The sequence below is a fragment of the Grus americana genome, chromosome 23, assembly GCF_028858705.1.
Source record: "Grus americana isolate bGruAme1 chromosome 23, bGruAme1.mat, whole genome shotgun sequence".
Lineage (NCBI taxonomy): Eukaryota > Metazoa > Chordata > Aves > Gruiformes > Gruidae > Grus > Grus americana.
This window is the reverse complement of record NC_072874.1, coordinates 6,512,011-6,533,784: the sequence shown is the minus strand read 5'-3', so window position 1 is coordinate 6,533,784 and position 21,774 is coordinate 6,512,011. Positions and strand designations below refer to the sequence as shown.

The following is a 21,774-nucleotide window of genomic DNA, read 5'->3' as shown; positions in this document are numbered from 1 at the left end:
TTTGGGTGTCTGTGATGACACCTTGGGGCCAGGGAGGGGGGGAAAGTGTCCCCGGGTCCCTTCCGGATCTGGTCACTTTCACCCTGGTGTCCCCAAGGTGGGGGGATGCACTGCAGCCACAGGGCTCCAGGACACCTGACCCCCCCCCCAGCTGGGACCCTCCGCTGCCTGGGGATGGGGGCAGGAGCAGGCGCGTCCCCAGGGAGCCGGGGACACGGAGTCCCACGGCCGCAGGTGACCCCCTGCCCGGGGGCCTGGGGGCTGCGCCAGCCCTGCCCCTGCTTCTGCTGGAGCCCAAAGCCAGGGGAGATGTGGGGGGGGACACGCTGTGGGTCCCATGGCCCCAGGGCTGTCCTTGTCCCGGTGTCCCCCTGGCGCAGAGCATCACTGGGGGCACACGTGTGTGTCCCCCCACACACAGGGTAGGAACAGCGTCACACGTGTCCCCAAACACACACACAGGTGCCATCACACATGTCCCCACACTGCCCTGCATGCCTGACTCTCCCCCCGCCCCAGTACTCGCTGCTCCCCATGCCTCAGTTTCCCCAGCTCAGCTTCCCTGTCCCCAGGACGTTACCTTGAAGGACACTGCCATTGCTGGTGTCCCCATGTCCTGCCCATGTCCCACCACCCACAGACCATGGGCAGCACCTGCCCCCCCCACCCACCCCTTGGGGCTGCCATGGAGTGGGCACACACCTGCCGTGCCCAGCTCTGCCCTGCCTCAGTTTCCCCATATCCCATGCCTGCTGCACCGCTGGTGGTCAATTGTGTCATGAGTTGTGTACGGTCTCCGCACCGCACCAGCTGGTACAGTGCGGAGACCGTACACAACTCGTGACACAAATGACCCACTCTTCCTTCCCCATCTTTGACCCGACCCAACCTGACCCTCCACGACCAGAGGGTCCAGGCAGAGGTTGGTGGCCGGTGACGGGTGGCCCAGGGTCGAGGTGGCCGCTGGCAGCGCTGCCGAGGAGTATTTCTGGAGCGCGGTTGTGCTCTTTCCAATCATGTGATGAGGACATTATTTAAGGCGGCTGCAAGGCCGGCAGGCAGCTGCGAGCTGGGCGGTGCGGTGCCACGCTCACAGCCGGACGGACCCCCCGGGCCCCCCCATACACGCGTCTGGTTGTGTCACCCCCCCCGCACCCCCTCGCCATGGTCGACGCCTTTGTGGGCACCTGGAAGCTGGTGGATACGACCAATTTCGATGAGTACATGAAGGCACTGGGTGAGTAAGGGGGAGTCTGCCGGGGGGAGGGGGGCTGGAGTCAGGACATTGCCCCCTTTTTTTTCTACACACACCCCCCTGATTTGCCCGGCAGACACCCCCCCCCTCCCCGCACACGGGGCTCTGGCTTTGGGGGGCTGCGGGCGGTGGGGGGTCGCTCTGCCTGGGCAGGGTGGTTTATGGGGGGCTCTGGGGCTTTGTGCCGGGGTCTCGTCCTGCCCCTGCCCACCCCCGGACAGCCCTTGGCAGAGGGTGGAGGGAGGGGATGCCCCCCCACCCCCAGGGTGCAGGGAGCCACCCGGGACCCCTCCAGCCTTCATCCCTCCCCGAGCCCCCATCACCCAGTCCCAGCTCCGGCACAAGTCCTGGGCAGGATGGGTCCCCCACGGGTGGGTCCCCCACCCAAGAGCAAGCTGGGGGGGGTGACAGCGATGCCCCCCCCCACCCCACCAAGCCCCAGAGCTGGTGGGTGCTGGTGCAGGATCCAGCCCCAAGCAATGGCAGTGTTTCCCCCATACACATTCATGCCCCGGACCCCCTCCCCCCGCAAGCACAGTGGGCACATTGAGCCCCCCCAGGACCGAGGGTGGGGAGCGGTTTTGGGGTTCACCCCCCCCGACCCCATGGGAAGGATGGGCTCCAGTGCGATGCCGGTGGGACTGGAGGCTGACAGCCTCATCCTGCCCCGCCCCGTGCCCTCAGCCCCCCCAAACCTTGCACCCCGCAGGCGTGGGCTTCGCCACCCGGCAGATGGCCGGTCTCACCAAACCCACCACCATCATCGAGGTGGAGGGCGACAAGATCACGGTGAAGACCCAAAGCACCTTCAAGAGCACGGAGATCAGCTTCAAGCTGGGCGAGGAGTTTGACGAGACCACGGCAGACGACAGGCACGTCAAGGTGAGCCCCCAGCCCTGCCCCCCCGCCTCGGACCCCCCAAAAAGGGTTTGGGGGCTCTGCTGGATCCGGCCATCAGTTCTTGGCTCTGGGGCTCCATCCTTTTTGCCTTCAGCGGGGTGACATCGCTTTGCCCCCCGGGGCTGGTGCTCAAGCCCGGGCTCACCCAGCCGACCCCCCCACCCCACCCCGTTTTGCAGCTGGGTGTTCCTCCGGGGAGCAGCACGGGGCCGGAGCTGCCGGGAAGGTTGTGCAAGAGCTGGGCTTGCAATGCCAGCTACCGCCTGGGGCTTGCTCAAGAGGAGGCGAGGGGACCTCGTGGGGTAGCGGCGAGTGTTGTCCCCGCTCCCGGGGGGACAGAGGGACACGAGACCCACTGCTGAACCCCCCCCGCACTTTGCTTGCCCTACAAAGCCGGCAGCTCTGCAGGCAGGGATGGTGGGGCTGGGCAATCCTGCCTGGCCGATGCCTCCCCAAGGGCTGATGCCTCCGCGGGGGTCCCTGGGAGGCCAATACCTCCCCGCTCGGGCTGTTCCTCCCCGCAAGAGCAAGGAAAAAAAGCTTTGAGAGGAGTCAGAGCTTCTTTCCTGGCCTCGTCCCCTGCAGAGCCGTATTCCCTCACACCCAGCCCCTGCTTTTTCCTAGTTTCCCGGCTGCCGTGCACATTAAATACGCCACACACGGAGCAGCTGCAGCCCCATGCCCCCCACCTGGCCCGTGGGGAACCTTGGGGAGGATCTCGGGGGGGACCTCGGGGCTTGTTGGACACAGAACCCCTTCCCGGCTCTGAAGCAGCAGGCGCAAGGGCTGGGCACAAAGTGAGGATGGGCTGAAATGGGACGAGTGCGAGCAAGGCGGCAGTGCCAGGCAGATCGGGCAGCGTGTCCCTGCCTGCAGTGCTGCTGCCCGCCGGACCCGCCACAGCTGGTGGAAACCACGTTCCAAGCAGCGGAGACGTGTGAGCTGCCGTGAGCTCCTGCCCGCAGCCCGGGGACGTGCCCTTCAGGAGCCCCTCGGCTGGTAGCCAGAGGGCACACGGCGGGGCACAGGGGCCGCCGGGACGGCTGCCTGAGCCGTGGGGCTGCACGGGAGGCAAGCGTCACACCGTGGGGTATGCCGAGCCGTGGGGCACCCAGGATGTGTGGGGCACCCGAGCTGTGTGGGGCACCCAAGCTGTGCAAGGGAGCCGAGTTGTGGGGAGACCCAAGGTGCGTGGGGACCCTGGGTGTGGTGCGTGACCCGAGTGGTGGGGACACCCCAGCTCTGAGGAGACCCCCTGAGCCATGGGGGCACCCACGCCTTGTGGGGACCGGGGCCAGGGGGGACCTGAGCCAAGGGGAGAGCCGAGGGGCAGCACCCGGCTCTCAAGGAGCTGGGTGGGGGGCACAGGGCAGGATGGGGCCGCTGCCTGTCCCGGCACAACCCCGCACCGCGCGGCCGCGGGCCGTGCCCAGCTGGCTGTCACACTAACCTTGGCACCGGCTGGGCTTTCACAGCCGAGTCAACAGCAGCGACTGAGCAAACAGCGGCCCCGGCGAGCGGAGGCATGTTTGCCAGATCAGCCCCTCCGAAAACTCTGGCTGGGCCCTCCCGTTCAAAGCACCCATACCTGCTCCGCCTCTTTGATCCCCTCCGTCACCGGAGCCAGCGAGCCATGCCTGGGAGCGGCCAGGATTGGGTCCCAGCGTCCCCAGAGCAGGACGCGGCCCTGGGCAGGGCTCCCGGTGCTGGCCTGAGGGCAGGGTGACCACCACGGTGCTCACGGCGGGGTTAGTGGGGGGCGGCTGAGGCCGTGACTCAGCCGGCAGCCAGAGCAGGATCTGGCCCCTGCTGAAGTGGGCTGAGGAAGCCAAGCAGGATGCTGCCAGCCAGGCATCCCCGGGGCGGGGGGGCACCCGCAGCTGGTCCCCAGAGCCCCACGGGGCTGTGGGTGAGCACGAGGACACCCAGCACCATCCCTGCCAAGGGGCCAGGGCCGCGCTCCCCCAGGCACAGGGACAAAGCCCCCAGGAACCCCGGGGAGGAGGAGAACAGCGGGCCTTGCTCTCTCCCCACAGTCCGTGGTCACGCTGGATGGAGGCAAACTTGTCCATGTGCAGAAGTGGGAGGGGAAGGAGACATCGCTGGTCCGGGAGCTGAAGGATGGGAAATTAATTCTGGTAAGGAAAGAGAAATGGTTTGACACTGGGGGGGTCAGCCCGGGACAGGGCAAGCCGGGGGCTGCACCGGCTCAGCACAGCTAACGTCCCCGTTTCTGCCGCCAGACTCTCACCATGGGCAACGTCGTCTCCACCCGCACCTACGAGAAGGCGACATAGACGCCGTCGCCAGCCCCCCGCCCATCACCCAGTGCTGCGTTCGCCCCCCACGTCGCCTCTGTCCTCGCCCCGCGCCGGGCACGGCTCGCTGGGTCCTCGGAGCCCGCTGCCCCCGCTGGGGCCGCCTGCAGCCCCCGTCCCCTCCTGGGGCTCCTTGGGGCTGGGGTGGCAGTTTCATGGTTTGTTTGGGGTTTGTTTTTTTATGAATAATGGGAAAATCCACATGGAAAAAAAATAAAGGCCATGTTGTTACAGTTCTGTGATCGGTTTACTTGGAAAAAGGGGGTTTTGGCACTTGCTGACCCGTAGCGTTGAGCCGGTCTCAGTCAGGCTGGGGGGGCAGCGTGGGGGTTACATCCAGCCCCGACACCCTGGCAGTGATGGGTTAAATGACCAGCGATCCCAGTAGCCCACCTCAGCTGGTTCTCTGAGCTGTGGAAGTAAGAGAGGCCGTTAGGGTTAGAAACATGTTTTTCCGGGGGAATATTCACGTACTCCCGCTGCAGCTCCGCCATCAGTCGCCCGGGGTCCAGGCCCACTCCATCCCCATGGGAGCCGCCAGCACAGGCGGGTGCTCCCTGCCAAAGCGTTGCTGGCGGTGTGCGTCCAGCAGCGGCCGAGCGGGAACCAAGGTCACGGGCACGCCGTGTCTGCGTTCGGGAAGGGAATTAGCCCGAAAGGGATGACTCGGCTGTGTGGAAATGGGGCAAGAAGCACGGGAAAGGGCACAGCGCAGGAGAAAGGGGCGGTTGCCGGCCCCGCTGCCAGCCCCACTCTGGCTTCCCCTAGAGCCCGAGGTGCCAGCGGTGACTCAGCTCCCCCCGCCTGGCACAGCTGCGCGGGCAGCTCCCAGCTGACTCCCTCTGCGGTCACCACAGCCCAGCATGGGACAGCCCGGCCTTCCGCCGCCCCTTCCCTGACCGTCAGCTCCAGTTACAAGATTTACGCTCCAGTTGCTCCTTAGCAGAAGGCACCGGGCTTCTCACCGGGGTCACCTCGTCACACACCCCCTTCCCACCCCACGGAGCCTCTGAAAGCAGCCAGGACTTTCAGAAAAACCCCTTTAATGCAGGTCGCGCCCCCTCCCACTCAGCCGGCCCTATTTTTTCATTGCCCAAGACGAAGTGTGGAGCGTATAAAACAAAAGACGTGGTACAAAGTACAACTGGAGATTGGAGAGATTTATTTTTCATCACTTACCAAGGCGGCAAACACACCACAGTTAATGTTTACTTAAAATATCTCCGCTCCCCCATTTGCTTCTTATTCTTCCACTCCCAATGTTTGCAGACAAAACGAGTGAGGCTGGGGGAGGGATTGCAGACCAAAGCCGAGCAGTTCCGCACCGTTACCAGCGGGGAGGATGTAACCCCAGCGCAGGGCCCAGAAACAACAACCCTGGCCCCGAGCGTGGCACGGGGACGGGCAGGGAGGGCACGACTGCGCAGCTCCACCTTTTACAGGCAACTGGATGGCGGCTGATGCGATGCAGGCTCGGTGCAGCTGGCCACACCGCACTGTCCAGGGGAGCTGTGAGTGCTGGCAGCTTACCCAGCGAAACGCGAGGCGACAGGACGGGAGAGGTGCCGACCCTGGGTGTAATTAGGCAGTTTTGGCAGGAGTGCCTGCTGGTGGGAGAAAACGGCAGCCTGCGCCTGAGGTAACAGGGAACAACTCGTATCAAAGTCAACACCCATACAACCGCGTGCCGAGCAGTACTCTGAGGAGAAGGAAACTCTTGTCCCTAGAGCAAGGGGCACGCTGATTCGGTTCTGCTCGCTCCTCAGGGACTCGCCATGCCAGTACCCCTGCCTGCCCGCTCAATCCCGGGGCTTCTTCTTATGCTTCTTTTTCTTCTTCTTCTTCTGAGCCTTGCTGGGCTTCCCCGAACGCTTGGTCCTCTTGCTGGCTGGCTGAGCCCCTTCGCTGTCTGAGTCCGAGCTGTCCGAGTCTGACTCGGAGGACTGCTTATTCTTGTGCTTCTTTTTCTTCTTCTTCTCCTAGCAAATGAAGGAAAATAAATTAAAAAACCTTGCACATGACAAAACTGTCACTTGTGCTCACCAGGGCAGCGAGACACTTTCTGTAATGAGTGTGTTACAAGCTGTGACAGGGGCGAGCCTGTTCCGACATGGAAAGTGCACTCAGCTTCCACCCCAGTGAGTCAGGATTGAACCACCGCTGTCAGTCCACAGGGTAGGGCAGCTGTCAGAGCAGGGGGGTATCAAAATGTAAATCCAAGCCTGAAAACTGTTGGTCAGATCACAAGAAGAGAGTTCTTGCCGTCCCTCCATGGTCAGAGCCTACTCCATTATTTAAGGCTACTCTTTATTAATAGAGGTTGGCAGGATGAAGCCTTTTTGCCAACGAAACGGGTTTCTAAAATAGCCAGCTGGTCACCATCCCCGCGTCCCCACAACATCATCGGCCCACAGACTGCCAGCAAACCAGCGCTGATGGCTGGAGTGCTAATGACAACACGCCCTTCTGCTTGCAGGAAAGCCTGAGCAACGCCAGCCAGAGTTTCTTGCAGCCGTCCCTGGAGGGCAGCCGGGATGAGCAACGTGCCCTTTTGCCGGCAGCAACTCTTTGCACAATGTCCACGCAGACTGCGCACCCTCCCGCTCTCACAGCTTCCCACCCTCTCCCCCACGCACGCAGGGGCAGCACGGAGCCCCCCGGGCCGCGATTCCACAACGCCCTGAAGCAACAGCTATGCTGAGCTCAAGACCTGACGTTTACGTGCAGCATAAGAACAGCCGGTGCTGGAATAAAGCTTGTAAGGAACTCTGACAGAAAAAAAAACCCTCAATTTTGAGACAGGCACTACCAAGCAGAGATTACTCGGAGATCAGCATCACGGTACAGCTTCCCCTGGCATCGCATTGGGCAGAGCGTCCCAAGGCAGACAAAGACAATTTCATGAGGCAGTTCAGCAATTTGTATATATTTAATTAGAAAGCAGTACGGGAGGAGAGTGGCTGACCTGCCTGTGCTGGCATCACTCTGCTTGTTGCTTAACGCCTCTTCCAGCAAGGAGGAGGAGGAGGAGAAACGCTGACCGCAGCTCTCGGGAGCCGGCCGTGCCCTCCGAGTGCTGGGGCAGCCTTACAGCTCTGGAAACCACCGCCCTCCAGCCAAAGCGGGCCAGCGTTGGAGGCAGTTGGGCAACCAGCGCCAACCCGAGTGGTGCCGGAAACACAAGTGGCTCAGAAGGCATCAGCCGGCATGGTCGGCTTTTGTGCACAAATAAGCCAAGATCCAAATCTGATCCCAGCTCAACTCACCTTTCTCATTCCCTGAATACCCACAAAATTATCATGTAGACCAACCATCAGAACAAGATGGAAGATTTTTTTTCAGGTATATTTTGTAGGAAGATGCTTTGGAAAAGAAATGATCGTCATGCAAAAAATGAGATATTTTCTCCAACACCCCTTGGTTCTGGGAAGTAAAGGAAAGCAGCAGACAGATGAAAGGGCCCCTAAAAATTATTTTAATATTTCACATATGCTTAATATAGAGCTCCAGCTTTCTGTCCAAGCCCAGCAACACTGGCCTCCAACAAGGATCCACCGACTTCTTCCATGGCCACACCAACATCAGAGAGAGACCTTCCCGTGCAAATGGCTATCATGAATTTTCGTTCTATTCAAGGACAAAAAGAGGACATAAGGAAAGAAGCAAGAGAGGGTTTCATGGAGCAGAGATGGGCCAGCAAGGCAACCCAAGCCCGTGAGACTGCCTGTGACAGATGCCGCCAGCGAGGAACGCAACCCAGTGAGCAAAGCTTCCTGCTTTGGCTGAGCCATTTTTCAAGCGTTTGTGCTCAAAGCAAGCTACACCTTCCCAGAGGATCCACGTGTGCTCACTGCTCTGGAACTGCTGCACCCGTAAGACTGAGCACAATCTTCTCCACATTTGCTGCAAACCAGCATCCTATTCTCCTCCATAATTTAACTATGCAGTCAGGTACCAGTGATACGCATGCTACTGCTGGCTGCACTAGATGAGGGTTTTTTATCCCCAGTCATAGCCCAGCTCCTCTCCCCCTATGCATACTTTACTGAATGCATCTCCTTTAGACTGGCATCATCCTGGGTTTGTAAAAGCAAGCCCTGCGGTCGGGATGACACAGCAGCATTGCAGCTGGGGGTCAAGGTGAGCTCTCGAAGCAGAGCGTGAGCAAGGAGCCATGGCCATGGCACTGCCTCCCCCTGCCACCACCTCCGGAGGGCTGAGCTCTCCAAGAGCCTGTGCCAGCGGGTGGGAGAAGCCCAGGGCAGTCACTTCAAGGCCCCACCAGACCAGGAAAAGGACTCTTGGTAAGCCAGACAAAAAGCCCTGTTTCCCCCCGTCCCCACTCATTTCTCATTTAAAGAGGTTGAATGATGGCTTGTTCAGAGCTCAGCTGTGCAAAGGCTTTGGGGAGCAGCACAATGGGAGACGGACAGCGGTCAAATGACAGTCCCAAACATAACACATAATCGTGTTTTACATTCCACTATGGAAGGGAACGTAATGGGAGAAGCCTGAAGCCCCCAAGCCAACAGCTCCACTTATTTCCTTTGCCAAGAGCATTCCAAATGACCTCAAGGCCACCCTTGGGCTTGCATATTTACTGGGAGAGGTTTACTGCAAGTCACCCCTGCCCTGGCAGGGCTCAGTGCCACGCATTCGTCTCAGGAGGAAGCAGAAAGGAGCAAGCCCAAGGGCACGGTTGTGCCAGTCCCAGGACTGCAGGCAGGATGAGTCCTCGGGGAGGCCACCCTCCTCGGCCAGCTGCTGCGGACACCCACGGCCACCCTAGAAGCTAAGCCAAGGGAGAGACAACGAACGCATCATTAGATGAAGGGAACAGCAGCAATCAGCCACGGATACACAAGATACCTGTACAAAATCAGAACGGTTAGTGTTGGCAAATATTTCCACTTGCTCCAGCACAACAGGCACATGGCTGGCCAGGGGAGCTACGGGTCTGAACCCAGCCCTGACACCAGTTTTGTGGGTCTGGCATGAGATACTGTCTCCTCCCTCGGGCACCCACAGGTGCTGCCTCAGGCCTGTTACACATCCACCCCACCCAGGGGAAAGAGAAGAACCCTGGCTGGAAATGGATTGCAAGGCATCCACGTAAAGAAAACTGGCTTCACAGAAAGAAGCCCGAGTCATGGCAGCACGTGCATATTCACCCAGAAGACTCCAAGCTAAGAAACCAGCATTCATCTGTTCGAAACAAAAGCCAGAAGTAGCTGCTGAGCGCAGCACGAAGAATGAGGCAGAGAGGGGGGAATAAAAATAATGAGGCAGGGAGCACATTAAAGCCAAGCCCGTGCTGTATTTAGGTATGCGCTAACAGCACAGAGGGCACAGGGTTGCTAGTAGCCCTCCGGTACCACCCCACAATCTTCCCCTGAAGGGCAAATTGTCTTAAAATTACTTGGGGGAAAAGTAGTGACCCAATGCGGAAAGCACAGAGAAGGTTGGCTTCCCCCTCCTCCCCATGAGCCATTCCTTCCATTAGCTTCAACCACTTCCAGACAAGTGCAGTTTCCATATGAAGATTAATATACTGGCTTACGGGAAGACAAGCTGAGCCCATCTACATTTCATTTAAAAACAACGTATTCTCCCATAAGAGCAGGGACACAAAAGACCCAGCTAAAGACATCAAGTTAGCATAGATTGTGTGTAGTAGCACCAGATACAGGCTATCAATTAGGGACAACAGGAAGGGAGCTAGTAGCTTATTTAATGTGAAATAGGACAACTCTTTCAGGGAGGTGGAAGAGCAAAGACAACGCACGGCTCGGAGCTGAACATCAAGCAGAGAGTCCTCCAGGACTTGGGGAAGAGAGCAGAGGATTGAGTTCACTCCAGGGAGGGGAGCAGAGGATTGAGTTCACTCCACACCTAGCGGAGCCTTGGCACGTATTCATTTTTGTAGCTCCACAACAGCACTATGATCCTTGATGTCACCCAAAATTTGAGCATCTACATTTTTCTGTGGGACAATACCAGACTCACTTCAAAGTCCCCGACCCACAGACTAAGGGCAGAGGCAAATCGTAACAGTCTTTAGAAGAAGAGGAGGGTAAAGAGTTAAATCTTCTACAGAAAGGGATGCAGCAAGGAGAATTTTCTCAAGCTTTTCCAGCCCGTGCACATGGTGAGAAAGTTTGACAAGACCTTAACAACTAACAGAGTTTCATTCCAGAGCTTGGGAAACTTTCTCAGCATGTGAAAGCTGAAGACAGGACAGGATGTCATGCTGTCCCTTCAGGATTACAGGGGAATAAAAGTACACACGTGGACATTGTGCTGGCTGAAAAAAAAAAACCCAACAAAAACCTAACCAAACCTCAGTCTCCTCTTTTTGGGGGCTTCTAACAGCCAAACTGCTCACACCAACACATAAAAAGCACTTTCAGTGCAGCCCTGCAAGCACCACCACACGCTGGACTGCAAATACTGCAGGGAGCAAGCCAGCAACGGAAGAGCTTAACATTTTCTGTAACAGGAGATAGTGCTGCTGTGAAATCATTCTGCACAAGCAGCATCTTCTGTTCGACCACAGATTCCTTTAAACTCCACCATCCTGGTACTGGGGGGGACAAGCACTCCGCAGGTGACCAGTCAACTCACGGTTGCACAAGCAGGAGCATTTCTCTAGTTTAGGGATGGGAGAGGGCAGTGCCAAAGCAAAGCTCGGATTTCTGCCTCCAGCAACAGCAGCAAAGCCCTGCCGCACCCAGAGCTTCCAACTGGTCTCCAGAACCAATGGCTGCTGATGGATGAAGCTCAACTCAGCTCTCAGGCACACCCAGGCACTCCCCCAGAACTGCAAATCCTGCATTTGTGTAAATATTTTGAGTGTATTTTGCCTACACAGGCTCCCAGTGTAAAGATGCCGAGGGCCAACAAGTACGAAGGACCTGCGTGTTGCGTCGTACATCCTGTCCAATTTATGTAACGATTACAATTCTACCAAAACAGAACAAACTTGCTTCAAAATCTGTCCTCTGCAAAACCCGCGTTGGGAGCTGGCCTGCAGAAGAGCAATAGGCTGGGCTACAGCCCGAAAGTGCCGGTTCTCCTACTGCTCCAGTTATTTTTAAAAGGCTGGCACTAAGAGGGGACCACATTACCACACTAGGCTCCCTCCTGTCCTTTGTAAGGAAAATTGCTCGGGGCTATGCTTCAAGAATGTCAGAACAGTTCATTCCTTCTAAAGGTATTTGATTTTGAGATAAGAGGGGAGTGTCCAGAACTCTCCAAGAAGTTTAAATATTTTTCCTCAGACCCTTTTGTGGAGTTATTGTCTCATTCGGAGATTTGATGGCTGTCCTTGCGAAAAATTAGAATAGATTTCCAGATATATATGTCTTTCTGATTCTCCAGAGAGGTGCCAGTATCCCTTCTAGGGTTTTTTAATTCTTAAAAAGAAAAAAAGTGAAATTCCACTGCCAAATTTAATTCCAAATAAGATCCATTACATAAATCTAAAGATATTATTGGATCCCTTGTTTGAGGACTAGTCAGAATTAACCTGATGAGAAGAATCCAGTCTATGGTCATCAAAGAAATACAGCAAAGTTCAGAAAAGCACAGATAAGGACAGTAAGAGAACAGCCAGTGTGTGATGAGCTGTGCCCTAAGCTAATGCCATTTAAGAACCAGTAAAACAAGTACCAGCTACAAGTGAGGATACTAAGGCTAGATAAACTACAGGTCACTGAACAAACAACAATTAAGGTGTGGTTTTTACACGAAGAGACAACATCTGCAAGAGGATTGCCTGGAAATCATTTACATGGTGGGAGAAAGAGTAGCAAAGTCTGCCGAAAAGCCATCACCGGTCACATTTACTATGCAATTCCAATGACCATCACAGAACTACCCCAGGGATAAGTAAGTTAATGTATCTGAGTAGAAAATGGGATGCTTTTGCAGAATTCATATTAAAGGGATTACTCCTAGTGTTGAACAGCAGATCTTTTCTTGAAAGACAGACAGGAGAGAAGAATCAGAAGGGTTCATTTCTTCTCAGCACGCCTCCCTCCCACGCACGCTGCGGCGTTCCCATAGGAGCTCCTTCACCCTGCGACCCGAAGAGTAAAAGCGAAAGGGAGGTAACCACGTGCAGGCACAGCTGTCAGCAACTCCTCGGATGCTCCCTGGTACTTCCGCACAGCGCTGTGACAACAGCATCCCCGCTTCACCCTCAACTCCCTTATTTTCTCAGGGATTACGGGAGGCAGGATAGCGCTCTCGTACAGAGTACTAACAGGGTGATCTGAACCAGAAAGACTTGTGCCCACGGTCACACCAGAAGCCTGTGCCAGTGCAGAGCCCTGAAGCCTCCAGCTGTCTCAATCCTGGAAATGCTGTGGGGCTTAGGCAGGAGAAAAGCGAGGAACTGAGGAACCATTGGGGAGGCAACCCAAGCCAAGAAAAAAGGGGGTGAGGGCCCCAGAGTTTCTCTGTAAGGAGAGGAGTCTGGGGCGAGTGAAGAGCACCCAGGGACTGCAAGGAAGCATCTGATCAAGGAAACAAAACGTTGATCATGAACAACTGAAAACATTAATACTATTGCTCGGACACTGAACAGATCCTTGCAGATAACAGTTCCTTATCTACTCTTTTAAAAATATAAGCTCCACATTTATGTCACAGACATCGGATGGGACGGGGTCAGCAAGGCCATTGTTACTAGGTAGACTGAGCTATTCCTACTTTGTGTAAATCCCCAAGGGCTCCAGGCAAGCAGGGAAGCATATGGTGGCTCCCAGACAAGGTCACAGAAGGTGCTCGAGACAACAAGGAAGCTATTCATTTTGAGGATCCCACATCCTGCCTCCAAAAAGCTCAAAGTTTTATTTTCCAGCACTGGAAAACATCTGAAAACTTTTGATCTCCTCCTTGAGAAGGGAGGAAGATCAAAGGAACAAGCAAGATTTAAAGGAAGGCTGTTAATCCAGACCCCCCCAAAAAATATTAGTAACAAATTCAGGATAGTGACCCACAGATCCCATAGTCCCAGCAGGGCAAGACTCCTCAGGGACTCCCCTCCCTGGCGATGGGCACTGACAAGATAACGAACTATTAGCACACCTCTTTGTGTAACTTTTCCCCACAGCATTTAAAAAACAATTACACGAGCCTTTACCAAACCATCATCACTGCTAGAGGGAAGAGAACCCATGGCAGAAGCCAGCCCTACTGAGGTATTACCAATGGCCTGCTCTCACATCGTGCCACAGCAAGAGAGAGGCCCAACGTCTGGAGTGCAAGAAGGTCAGGCGCAGTTAGCGTGGGATCTGAGAGACGACATGGTTCAATCGCGCACTTCCAAGATCAGAACAGAAAGAAGGTTATGTGCATTTTCTACCACAGCGTAACGACACTCTGCAGACAAGTCCAAGATGTTCTTAAGTAAGAGTCTACGCAGTGGGGAAACAAAGCACATCTCAGGATGGAACCAGCCACAGATCTACAGCCAAGAGAGATCCTGTTCCCACTACTGGATCAGCTATCCAGAGTGCTACTCAGCAAACAAGACTGCAAATTATTAGGCATCAAATTAACACTAACCTCATTTTGTAGTGACCGAAGGGCAGAAACAGGCATGCAACAGGGCAGGGGCTGACCCAAGGGAAGTCACAACACACCTGGCTCTTCTCTGGTGCAGTCACCAGCTACAATCCCACGACTCCTCTCAAATCAGAGGGTACCACAGTGCCAGAAGCCACATTACCAGTGAAAAACGTGACTGGAAGCGAGACTTCAGCTACCAGTGTCCGTCACTCTGCACTGGTCTGAGTGCTGCCATCAAAACAGACTTCTCCATTCCTTATTGCCGGCAGCTGCAGTCTCTCCTACTAGCACCAGTACTGGTTTAACTCCCCCATGAGCCTGGGAGAACCAAGCCCTCAGAAGTCAGTTCTCACTATGCAATTGCTAACACCGTACTTGTCCCTCTCCGGTAAAAATGAAATCCGTCATCTTTTCTGCCTGCCTGCTGCCTCTCTCAGGGATACAGACAGGGCACAGAGCTGGAAAGAGAAAGGAAAAAACAAAAAGAAAAAAAAGGGCTTTGAAGTGTAATTAAAAGTCGGACTCCAGTTATGAAGGGGCTGATGAAAGTGTTTCATTACTGAAATCTAGAACTGGAATACTCCTCCCTGTATAAACAGACTGACCACCAAAAGCTCCTGGCTTGGATTCAGGTCTCCCCTACATTAACACCAGCATGCTCTGAAGCCAGAGTTCAAACACTGGAAGCTGGACGTAAAAGGTCTCTTATCTCTTGACATTTTCACATCGCAAAACCAGCTTTAGAGCTTGGAAATGGAGTACGGTCCCTGTGCAAATACAACCAGCGATTTTCCCCTGGCACGTGCAGATAAGCCTAGTTCAGATCGCACTGGCTGGGTCAGGATATCCCCTGCAGCAAGGCAGCAGGGCATTTAGTTCAGGTTAGAGAAAGGTGTTAGGGCAAGAGAAGCGAGAAGGGAGGGGAAACAGGGTTATTGGCAAGAATGACAGAAATTTGCGAAAGTGAAGCAATTTCTATAGAGCCTCACAAAGACCAGGGAAAAAAAATAATAATCCTTTTCTCTCTGTAAGAAATATCTTTCGAGGACTGTGCATTATAGCACAAAGCCATCTCAAAGAGTTTAACAAGAATAAAGGGAGACAGTATAAGAATTATTAAGAAGTCTGCAGAGGGGATTCCTGTTTTGCTACAGAACCTGCACAAAACTGAGCCACGTTCTCAGCCCAGAACTGGCTACTCACAACCACGTTGCTGTAGTGAATCACAGACGTAACTATGCAGAATAAATTTTCCAGGCCGGCAGCAGGGCAACTCATACCTTTTTCCTTTTTTTTGAAGAATCGTCAGCCAGGCTGCTCTTTTTCTCTCTTTCACATCCTGCTGCTGCCCCTTCCTCTTCCTCCTCTTCTGGGATGAGGCTGTATTTGGTACCTCCAGGCTGCACGAAACACTCCTTGGCAAAATGACCTGTAAAACAGTGCTTGAAGGAGCAACTCACCCCCTTTTTATTTAAAAACAACTGCATTTCCGACACCTGAAGTGCCACCAATGGTCTTTTTATTATTAGTCATAATAAGTGAATCTACACTGTACATTTTTTGTCCTAGCATTTCAGCTAATTTAACATGCCCTGATTAAACAAGCCAGGGAGCAAACGCAACCTGGGTCATTCTGGAAAGACTAGTCAGGCAAAAACCAGGACACTTGTCTCAACAGGGCAATTGGTAGAATCATATCTTAAACAGCACGGAAAAGCATATGGGAAAGGGAGTAAATTGGTGTGACAAGCACCTGGTAAATGACACCCAAACCCATAAATATAGAGGAAATCAGCTCATTCTAGTTCTACCCTTTCTACACTGGAGCCAAAGTTGAACTTTTAACAGTTGCAGTGGAAAGTGCAGACAGATAGCATCTGCCTGCCTGACATGAGTAGACACCATCATTAAAAAGCAGACTGGAAATACACAGAAGCCAGTTTAAAGTTTTGGGGGTTTTTTAAAATGGTATTTTAAAGATAGTTATCTACCACTACAGAGAATCGCATCCGTTATTAACCTGCTCCAGAACAGCATTAACTCCAGCTTGACTATTTATGGCTAATAAGGTAAGACAAGTAGGGTGCTACAAAAACTCCGTGTACAAATAACTACTTTATGCCTCAGCAACTTGTAAAAGCTACTGAAAAAGCATCACATATGCCAACTTGCCATCGCTGTGCTAGGTGAAAGACAAAAATTTCACTAGGTTAAAAAATAAATAGTTTTAAAATGCTTGTTTTCAGCTCTAAGACACATGGAAGAAAAATTCAGTCCTTATACACAACCGTGAGACAGATGTCAATACAATCCTATCCACAGGTCACTACCTGATCAGAACAAGGCGACATCAAAACAACAAGACAACCCTGCATGAACATACCTTTGCAACCGCATTTCTTGCACACGGTGTTCAAGACAGCTTCAAGCGTGATCTTCTGACTAGTAAAGTCTCTGAACGTGCGTTTTTTCCTCTCATCCTGACTGGAAAGAGGAGGACAGTTCCATTTTCAATCCACTCTCACCTTTAACCCTGTATATTTACATGGACATGATCTGAACACAAGGTTTTTTAAACTGTTGCTCTAAAAGTACTGCTTAGCTAAACCAAAGAACAGAGTTGACCAACTGCTCATTAGAATAAACCACACTGTTAACAACTGATTACCTGTCATCATCTATTTTTGAGAGCAACTGAGCACTCTCTACACAAAGCAGACAAATGTGGGGAGCTGCAGTCACATCCTTTATACTAATATCCCTGTACTAATTATGTGAATACACATGCACATAAATACTTGCGTGGTATGAAAATGAAGCAATTTTATTTGACCTGCAAGAGATGTCACAAATGAAAGGTAGACAAGGAAGCTCTGAAACATCCGAGCAGTTAAGATTTGATTTCGTAGTACGTGAGAGGGAGACAAATGCCCAGCTGCAACGAACAGTCCTTCCAGAACAAGCACAACACAGGAATGAAAATCCTGCCCCATGGAAGGACTGGAACTCCCTGCAGCCTCCACCAGCTCCTGCCTCCTTCAGTCAACCCGCCAGTCAGTGTGGGGCTGGGGGCTCAGGAAGAGCCCCCTCACCCTCTGAAAGGGGAAGGACCCGGAGAATAAGTGTGGCAGGAATGCAGGCAGCAGCAGCCTGTCTGATCTATTCTGCTCAGTAGCTTTACCTACTCAAGGGAAACATTGTTTGGATCGAGATCTTTTCCCGTGCCTTGGTTAACAACCTTCATGGAGAGGGAAAGCTTCAGCTTGTCATCTTTCATCTGAAAGAGAAAGATACGGAATGAGAAGACTAAATGACAATGATGTTAATTAATACTCTGTGTCTGGGGGCCTATAGAGAAGGGAGGGAATTGTTGGTTAGCAAAGAGCAGCACCACAGAGGATACTACATGAAAGTGCTTTTGTTCTATTATTTTGTAGTTGCATTTAGAGTATTCTAGCTGATAAAACAGCTGCTGTGAAGCAGCTATCTCAGCAACGAGACAAGATCAAACCGTAGGTCTGTTCAGGTTAACGTTCTGATTTCAAAACAACCAAAGCCAAGAGCTGTAGAAGAAAGTGCATGTCTGGAAGCCTTGCTGTAAATCTTGATCATCCACCCCAAGGCAGCTCCCCCTGGACTAGTACTCTGGCTGAAAAATAAAACTTTATATCCTTTTTCTCATTTCCATCCTCTTATGAGACTAAAGATATTTTAAGTACCTTTATTAGGGGCTTACTCTTTTCTGAATCCTAGTAAGTCCTTGATTGCCGCATTATGACTTCAGAAGCAAGAATAAATGTACGTTTGGGTTTTTTTCAAGCCTTTCTTACAACTTTCTGCATTTTCACCAATGCTGCTATTGAAGGTATTTCTGGTTTGTCTGTTTATGACATCTATGCAGTTATTTGCAGGCAACATAACAACAAACTCTTCTGCTGTTCACCTCTCCTACATGCTTCTGCCCCTTGCCTCTACCACAGAAACACCAGGAATCCAACAACTGTGTTCCAGACAAAGAAAACAGTGGCTTAATAAAAATTTATACAAACAAATTATTTTTTTAAATTAAAAAAAAGCACACCACAGATGGCTAAAAAGAATCTGTAGAGTCTTTCACATAGATTTTCTACACCATGTGAATAAGACCAAGTTTCTCAACCCATTTCTGTTATCTCACACAAAATTAGGACCTTGTTTTGTACATCAACCTGATTATCTTCTTTCAAAAAAAAAAAAAAAAAAAAAAGCAAAGCATTTATGGCCAAATCCTGTGCAATTCTGAACTGAATGCCTCCACCTCAATCCCAACAAAATACGGTCAGTTTGTTTTGTTTCCATGGCTCAACAAAGCAAGAGTCTTTAGCTTTTGTTCCAAGTAATCTTTAAATACAGACGATACACCTATTGCCACATCTTCTGCAGAAGAAAAAGCAAGGGGCGGGGGGGAATGTGTAATGCTCTTACTTCAAAACAAACAAATAAAAAAGCCTCTGTATTTTCTCTTGGGCCTAATTCACTGCCACTGGTACTTTCCTGAAAACAAACAAAAAACTCTTCTTCTTCCAAGAATGCGCCTGTCTCTCAAAACAGCTAATGAACTGTGTTTCTTGGGATGTCTCAAACTACTCACTTAAGCCACCAAATCACATGGTTAAGTTGATACAAGGGGAAGAGAGGGAAGCGTTTTGTCGGTTTTAACCCAAAAGCTTTTCTGAAGTCCCTTTTTCTGACTTGCGCTGTTGCGAGTCACAGAAGGTCAGAGCCTGAAGTCACATCTGGAGGTAACGAGAATTTACCCGTCTGTAAAACAGAGCCCCGACACAGCGACAGGGACACACGGCCTCTGTGCTCACAAGTTCTCAGGTCACTGGTTTTGCAATATATTTCACCTACATAGCACTAAAGAAACAAGAATGAACGTTACCTCTTTTCCGATAAGCTTCACCCACACTTTGTCTCCAACGTCTACTATCTCTGAGGGTTTATCCACACGGCAGGAGGACATGTGAGTCCTATGGACAAGGCCTGATCGTGTTTTTGGAAGAGAAGAGAAAAATATAAAGAAAAGTCTTTGTTGAATCACAGTTGTGTCCTCTGGGACAGTGGTCTCCAAAGTGTGCTGGATGCAGGACAACGCTTTGGGGTAGGGGAAAAAAATATTCTTGTACCATTAATAAAGAAAATTTTTAAAAAATTAATAATGTTTATTTCATCTTTACCTGATCCTTTTTAATTTCTGAGTATGTTTTATAATGTACATAACACTAGTGCAGTAGTACATGTAGGGAATTTATAAATAAATGTACATATATTGGGGGGGTGTGCTCAAAATTTTTTTAACTGATGAGGTGAACTGATTTTAACTGATCATGCACTAGGGGTGCACAATCAAAAACATTTGGAGACCACTGCTGCTGGGGACAGGGCACGTATCCAGAGGTTTCCCTAAGGAAAATTAAGCAATTTTTTCTTCCAGTACATTATACAGGTGAGAATCGACCAGTTGCATCAATGAAACATATAAAAGCTCGTCAAGATCTGCTCCAAATGAATCCAGAGAAGCAGGCCCCCAAAGCAATGTCTCTGTACTCAAAACATGGAAAACTGTAGCAGGCACTAACACCTCTCGCTTCCTGCCTGCTCTCTGAGGCCACTCCAAGCACCGGAGAATAAAGAGCCCATTTCACGCATCAGCAGCACAATACTTTGCTGGCAAAGTCAAAAAAAAAAAAAACCCAAACCCACAGATCACCAAGGCTGCCCTGTGCTCGCAAGGTCACGCAGCCCCAAAATCGTATTTTTAATTTGCCCGAATGACACGCAGGCCGCAGGGTTACACAAGGGAGGATAAATATGGAAACACACCTTGCTGACCAAGCTCGTATTTCAGGGTCTCAAAGCAACTTCCCTCCAGCCGCCACGCTTCTGTCCAAAACCTTTTATTAGAACCGGCGCTACAGTGACCGGGCGCTTGAGGAGGGAGCGGAGAAGGGGCTGTTTGTGAGATGCTGCTTTTGTGAAACGACTCTGTGTGACTGCACATTTCCCGCAGATATAAACAGAGCTTTAAGTCAACTTTTTTGGTTTATTTTTTATTTGAGCTTCATTGTAGTCTTTTTTATTTAACTCATTTGTATTGGTCATAAAAGAAGTTGGGCAAACAATCTAATTGTAGGAAGTCTCTACAGTTTGTCCAATAATTTAAAACGATTCCCTAAAATAGCCTGAAGTTACTAAAAAGCCCTCTGAGTATTTTTTGTATTCGTACAAACATACCATCATATTCTAAATACTGAGAACCTCAATTTCATTCTAATTTAGAAAAAAACCCCAAACTTTTTCTGATCTTTTTCTAAAAGCTGGCAGGCCATTAACTCCAAGAACTGCTTCGCTCGAACAAACCAGCATGAAACTACATCTGAATAAAATAAGAGAAACAAACCTTGTTTCCTGCAGCCTGGAATTTTTATAAATGCTCCATATTCTGTCACTGTAGCAACCTGGGAAGAAAATCAACACAAGACCTAAGGCAAAGCCCTTCGCAGAACACCTGCTTGCAAACCGCAAGGCAGAACACGCACAAAAAGTCTGTGCAGTTCTCCTGTTTTCCTTTGGTTTTAGATTTCAAGGCAGGTTAGGCACTGCGATGCTTGGTAACTCTGGGGCAGGTGTGGTCAGCCAACCACTCCTACCTCGTTCAGACAAGAATCTTACACAGATACGCAGATATATCCACACGTACGCACGTGAACGCACAGAAACACGCAGAGAGGTGCGTGTAGGCGCAGCACAGAACTGTCATGCAGATCAGCGTGTGTATACATGTGGCACAGCACCGTGGGTTACCCAAACCGCCACCGCACTAGGCAGTGCCCGAGACAACAAACGCAGGGACAAAGCGCAGTAAGGCCTGCCGGGGCCGCGGGCAGCAGCGCCGCACACCTCTCCCTGGAAGATGGCGTAGAGCTCGGGCAGCGCCTCCATCACCGCGGCGTCCAGGCGGGAGACGCTCCCACGGTCCCGCCAAGGCCGGCTGAGCTCACCCCGGGCTACTGCGTACTGAGAGATGCCTTCAAAAGAAATATTTAATTAATATTAATATATAACCCACAATTGCATTATGCTATTATATAATTAACGTATAATTATTATATCATTTATTAATATTTATATTTAATTAAGCGCCTGCGGACAGGCCCGGTCCCCGGGAACAGCGGTTATTTCATCCTGACTTCGGCTACAACCCGGCCCCGACCCCGAGCGCCCCGCGGTGCCGGTCACAGCGCGGCCCGGCGGCCCCCGCCCTCACACCGCAGGGGCTCAGCGGCTCGTACCGATGGGAGGGGGTGGCTGGGCTGGGCCAGAGGCGGAGGCTGCGGTGCAGGTACCCCGCGCCGGCCCGGCCCGATGAGGCGGGGCAGCCCCTGCCCGGCGGCCGCGGGGAAGCCGGAGCCCGTCAGCACCACTCAACCGCCGCCATCACTGCCTCCCTCCGGCCGCCGCCATCTTGCTCCCTCCACACACCCCTCACCTTGCGGCACCTCTCCGATCCGCCTATCGCCGCGCGCAATGATCGCGGGCGGCAGCTCTGAACCAATCGACGTTACTCGTGTTAGGCGGTGCCCGCCCTCCACCTCCAGCGACCAATCCGCGCGGGGAGCGCCCGCCGGCACCCAGCGCTTTTCTTTCGTCACCCGCGCGCCGGAACTACGCCAGAGGAGGGCG

At 52.3% G+C, this 21,774-nt stretch overlaps 2 protein-coding genes across 6 annotated transcripts; one reads left to right on the top strand and one right to left on the bottom strand.

Moving 5' to 3' along the window:
• The first annotated feature begins 1,017 nt into the window (after window positions 1-1,017).
• Window positions 1,018-4,706, top strand: FABP3 (fatty acid binding protein 3). Its single transcript, XM_054802325.1, has 4 exons — window positions 1,018-1,237; window positions 1,965-2,137; window positions 4,192-4,293; window positions 4,399-4,706. The coding sequence occupies exons 1-4, from the start codon at window positions 1,165-1,167 to the stop codon at window positions 4,450-4,452; spliced, it is 402 nt and encodes a 133-aa protein (XP_054658300.1). The 5' UTR covers window positions 1,018-1,164; the 3' UTR covers window positions 4,453-4,706.
• A 74-nt stretch (window positions 4,707-4,780) lies between these two features.
• Window positions 4,781-21,594, bottom strand: ZCCHC17 (zinc finger CCHC-type containing 17). 5 transcript variants are annotated; one of them, XM_054802321.1, is made up of 8 exons: window positions 21,384-21,594; window positions 20,992-21,119; window positions 20,492-20,549; window positions 18,974-19,074; window positions 17,235-17,326; window positions 16,433-16,533; window positions 15,330-15,478; window positions 5,617-6,452 (listed from the first exon to the last, which is right to left on the bottom strand). In XM_054802321.1, exons 2-8 carry the CDS (start codon window positions 21,031-21,033, stop codon window positions 6,273-6,275), a joined length of 723 nt encoding a protein of 240 aa, XP_054658296.1. In that variant the 5' UTR covers window positions 21,034-21,119; window positions 21,384-21,594; the 3' UTR covers window positions 5,617-6,272. The 5 variants fall into 5 exon arrangements, 4 of the variants coding, with proteins under 4 accessions (XP_054658298.1, XP_054658296.1, XP_054658295.1 ...); XR_008573970.1 differs by lacking the exons at window positions 20,492-20,549; window positions 20,992-21,119; window positions 21,384-21,594 and adding exons at window positions 4,841-4,884; window positions 19,915-20,482 and having other exon boundaries at window positions 5,653-6,452; XM_054802323.1 differs by lacking the exons at window positions 5,617-6,452; window positions 20,492-20,549; window positions 20,992-21,119; window positions 21,384-21,594 and adding exons at window positions 4,781-4,884; window positions 19,915-20,485.
• Window positions 21,595-21,774: the final 180 nt, after the last annotated feature.